General features: G+C 31.7%; 1 protein-coding gene across 1 annotated transcript; it reads right to left on the bottom strand.

The window, feature by feature from the left end:
• Positions 1–390: 390 nt before the first annotated feature.
• On the bottom strand, positions 391–4,264 carry LOC141684755 (cytochrome P450 734A1-like). Its single transcript, XM_074489867.1, has 4 exons — positions 3,779–4,264; positions 2,095–2,339; positions 1,603–1,963; positions 391–980 (listed from the first exon to the last, which is right to left on the bottom strand). Exons 1-4 carry the CDS (start codon positions 4,262–4,264, stop codon positions 561–563), a joined length of 1,512 nt encoding a protein of 503 aa, XP_074345968.1. The 3' UTR covers positions 391–560.
• Between the last annotated feature and the right edge of the window lie 798 nt (positions 4,265–5,062).

Below are 5,062 nucleotides of genomic sequence, written 5' to 3'. Positions count from 1 at the left end.
AATGAAAATGTCAATAAAGATTGTTATAGTTTAGCACTAAAAAGTTTTTTATGCTGCTAAAATAGAATTTTGACTCCAATAAACTAATTTCCATTTAGATCGTAGCAGCATACATTTCATTTATGATTATTGATGACATGGCTTGATGCATATATATGCATCTTAGGTTTCAGTGAGCTTGGAACATTTTGGAACATTTTTATTAGTGAAAATTTTATATTTTCATGCAGAGAGTCTATCGTATTCATGATTAGAAGGCCAATAAGAATGCTCTAAACTCATGAAATTTTATATTTATTATGTGCCCAAGGGCATATATTATAGAAAAACCGAAATTAAAAAGATTCATCCACAACAATATTCAGATTTTAAACACAACTACAAGCAGTGAAGGATCAATCCCATACTCAGAAGCTTATTATATCATGTCTACATGGACATAATGGGAAGAGGAGTCTGTTTGACAAAGGTTGATGCCATATATATAAGGCTTAAATTATTAAGATTGAAATGAATATAGATAGGTTAAGCATGCAATTATATACGTTCTGGATGTACAATCATTGATTGATTTTCCTAACAAGGATATGAGCACCATATTGAGGCCTCACAGTAACCAGCATCATTGGAGCATGGACATATGATGGTGAAACCGAAAAGAAGAACTGTTTGATTATCATGGCTAGCACAATTTTAGCTTGAAGTGTTGCCAGATTCCGACCAATGCAAATTCTGGAGCCTATCCCAAATGGAAAGTACGCACCCAAATGCTTAGGAGGCTCGAGAAACCTTGCAGGATTGAACTCGTTTGCATCTACTCCCCATATTTTTGTGTCATGATGGACAGCAATTTGTGGTAGGTAAAATTCTGTTCCGGCTGGGATGTTTAAGCTGCCAACTTTAAAATTCTTCAAGGTCCGCCTCGACATACTGTTATCAGGAGCATAAAGTCGAAGTGTTTCTTTTATTATCATACCAACCTGCAGTAAAGAAGAAAATAAATTACCAGCTAGTTTAGATATCCAAAACAAGAAAAGACCTAATGTACGGAGACAAGGCTGGCAATTTATTGTGATCTAGTGGATACCTGATTTGTTCCGATCAGATTAAATTTTAGAACCGGTTAATGGATTTGGATTTGGGCTCTAAAGAGTTTGGAATTTAAATTTGGAGTGGAGTTTTAATACATTAGCATGGTTCGAGTCCTATTAGTAGTCAAAATTACTTATTACACTACAAGGAAAGAAAAGAAAAGGTCACAAATAAAAAACCGAAAAATGATCGCGAATGGTCCAGTTGCTTGAAAATAATAGCAAAATCGACCCTTAGGTGATCAATAGAATCAGTAGTTTAAAATCCGGTTACTTTTGATCCATCGGTTGTAAATAGTTACATTTACGAGTAAAATTGTCAGACCTCATTTATGACTGAAACTGTCGGTTGGATATGAAATTTTTGTTTGATGACAGAAGATGAAACTCACATGCATTCATCCACCTACAGTGATTCAAATATTTTGAATCCTTGATGTATCAGAGTAAGATCCCAATAGAATCATATTATGAACATTAAGCCAAAAACACAAGTGGATATTCAACTTACAATCTTTAACTCTTGCAAGTTCTCTGCAGCTGGGAGCTCATTGCCTTTGCACACTCGAAGAACTTCTTCGCGGGCTTTGTTTTGCCATTCTTGATTCTGTGCAAGAAGGAGAATTGCCCAAGTCAATGCATTAGCAGTTGCTTCTTGACCCCCGTAGAACAATGTCTTACACTCATCAATCACTTCCTCAATCTCCAACCCCTCTTTATGTTCATTCATCTTGCTACCAGACATTAACATGCTCAAGAAATTTGTAGAATTTTCACTTGTTTTTCCATGAATCTTAATAATAGTCCTCATTATTTCTCTGGTTTCACTCTCTAATCTCCATCTCAATCTGTTCATCTTAGTAGGCAAAAACCTGGAGATAAATCATTTTCCATGGTCGGGCATTATTTACAAACGATCTTTTATTTATCATAATTATTGAACTGAGACGGAGAGAGTAATATTTATATAACTTGATAAATATTGCATTTGTGGATTAATTACCTGAATCCAGGAATATAAACATTATGCATAGCCTGATAAGTAAGGAGCTCTTGTTGCTGCTGAATTTCAAACATGCGTCTCCCAATTTCGAAATTACTCCCTAAAGCTGCTTTAAACATAATCTCAGCTGACAGGGAGTGAAACTCTTGGTGAATTTCCAACTCATATTCATCCCTTTCTCCCATTTCTGCTTCCCAGTTATCCAGCATCTTTGTTACACTAGCTACCATCCCAGGTACCCAAGCCTGTTTAATATTGAACCTTATTAAAGAGGCACATAAATTTAAAACAGTGTAAATTACTCTTTTTAATATTATTTTGGTACCTCTATATATAATCATGATTCGGCTCAATTTAAGAAAATTGGAAATCAATCAATATTTAAATATATAAACTGAGAATAGAGAAGAAAATTAGTGGATATAATTAGTTTTTATATTATAAAATTTTATTATTTTTACAAATTTTTAAAATGTAAAAAATTAAGAGTTATGACTAAAAAATAAAACTACAAAGCTATGGAAACTGCATATTCGATTAATTATTGTTGCGTGCAATTAAAAATTATTGCTGCCTGCTATTAGAAATTATAGAAGTTCAGGAACAATTAAGCATTTAATATTGTTATAAGAATAAATAAACACAACCACACTAATAAACAACTAAATGTCAGCTGTTTAGGATATAAAGTACAAGTAAAATAGAGAAAGACAATATAAATATATATATATACATATATATATGTGTGATACATATTGTTACCATAAAATCACATGCAACCTAAGAGCACCTAATGAGTTGGGTGTCATTTCATTGGATTAGTCAAATGAGTTGGCATAGGTGTTGTAAATTGGGGATGCTAGAAATTGGTATGGAATAAATCAGCATATTTATTTTATTTGTCTATTCTAATAATAATATAAAATATTATATTTCTAATATATTTAGATTATGTATTTTTAACTTATTAAAGTTACATCTTGGAATATTAACCAATGAAATATTATTTTTTTAAATGTGATAAAAGAGATATAAATATAAATATAATATTTTTAATATAGCAAAATTGGGTGCCCCAACCTTTGAGAGATGTTCTAGAAGAGTAGTGTTAAAATTAGTTACAAATAATACTGGACAATTGACAAAATTTAATTGTAAATGGCCGGATCTCATATTATTATTAAAAAAATAACCAATTATATAAGGAAAAATTTGTATCAATACTTAAAAAATCCAGCCGTTTTCAATCTAAAATAGACACTTAATAAGCCAACATAAAATATTTCAAGTAAAAAGGCAGGTATGGACATTTGTTTGTTTGTCTTAAAAAATTAAGCCCCCTTTTTAATAATCACTTTGGCTAAATTGGCTAAATATCCAGTCAATTGTTATGGTTTCTGAAATATACACGCATTTTAAGATGAATATAAAGTATAATTCTATAACTTTTTTAAAAAAAATATCTTTTTCTGAATAAAATTAGAATGTTTAATTAAATTTTTATTCAGAAAAATAAATTTTTTTAAAAAAAATTATAGAAATATATTTTTTATTCAGAACAATAATAATCGGGAGGGAAGAGGGAGTAGACATTCACATGACAATCACATTCACAGTGCATTCAAAGAAAAGCTACCAGGTTGCAGCAGATAATACATGCAACAAATGGTAAACGTACTCAAACCTTAATGTTCTGCATGTTGAAAGCTGCAGTTACAATCTTCCGGTGAGCAGCCCATTTATGACCCATCAACCCAGTAAGTCCCTGCCCAAACAGCGGCCTAGAAGAAGGATTGAAACTATCCCTATCAACTATATCAGTTGTGTTAAGCAACGCCTCTTTGATCATGTCTGGATCTGCCAAAACCAGCCTTGGCGTCGTCCCGAACCAGCACAAAAAGGTCTTGCCATACTTGGCTGACCACTGGTAATAATCTGGTGACACTCGGTGTACAATGTCATGATTTAAACAAGAAATGGATTTGGATTGAGCTTCTTCTGTCATCCTTGTCATCTCTGCTGTGTTCCCGTAAAATGGACGATAATTCGGGCCTTTTACGCCTTGTTTTCGAAAAAACTGTTGAGTTCTCCATGGAACCCATATTACAGAGTAGAAAAATTTTAAGCTTGCGAGAGTAAGTAGCAAGATAGTAGCTAAGAACAAAGCCATATAGGGTATAAGAAAAGAAATGAGAGGCAGTTGTTTGATGAGAAAAACTAGGTCTGCACTGCATATATACTTATATGTATGAAAATGTTAGGGTTAGCGTATAAAATTTTTCACAAAATAACATGAGATAAGTTTAATTTAATGGATCAGACATTCACATAAATTGCACTGATAAAGAATATTTCACCTCATTTATCACGTCATTTTGTTATAAACTCCTGTGTAACCAATATTGTCCGTGTATTGTGTACTAACTCTAGCTAATAGTTTATAGTTGTACATTTGGGATTTAAACAAATCGATGTTTGTTAGCATTATTCTATTTTTGTTGCAGTTTGTTTATCTTCTTTTGTTTTTTCTCTTTCTCCGCTTATTAATTTACTCCTTCCGTCCCTTTTTTGTTTTTACATTTCTTTATAGCAATCAAATTAACCAATTTTTGAACAAAAAATAAATATTACAATTATATTATTTAAAAAACTAAAAATTATATGCTAAAGTAGATTAAATGTGTTATCCACTGATAAAATTTTTTTATGTTGTTCAATCATTATTATAATAAACTTCCGTTAAATTTTAGTCAATTTAACTATACCAAAATCAAATATGACAACTGAAATGGGACAGAGGGAGGACATTATTTTTCCCTTCCCTTCAAGAAGACTATTTACTCTTGAATTAAATATGCAGGTATGAACACACATACATATATTCGTTTCAATAGAAAATTGAACTTCAATTTATAATGTTAATGTGCAAGTGTTCATTACAGGGGGCTGATTTTGGATTACTAGATCT

Source organism: Apium graveolens, chromosome 2, assembly GCF_009905375.1.
Source record: "Apium graveolens cultivar Ventura chromosome 2, ASM990537v1, whole genome shotgun sequence".
Taxonomy (NCBI): Eukaryota; Viridiplantae; Streptophyta; class Magnoliopsida; order Apiales; family Apiaceae; genus Apium; species Apium graveolens.
The sequence above is the reverse complement of the archived record's forward strand: the minus strand, read 5'-3'. Positions and strand labels throughout refer to the sequence as shown.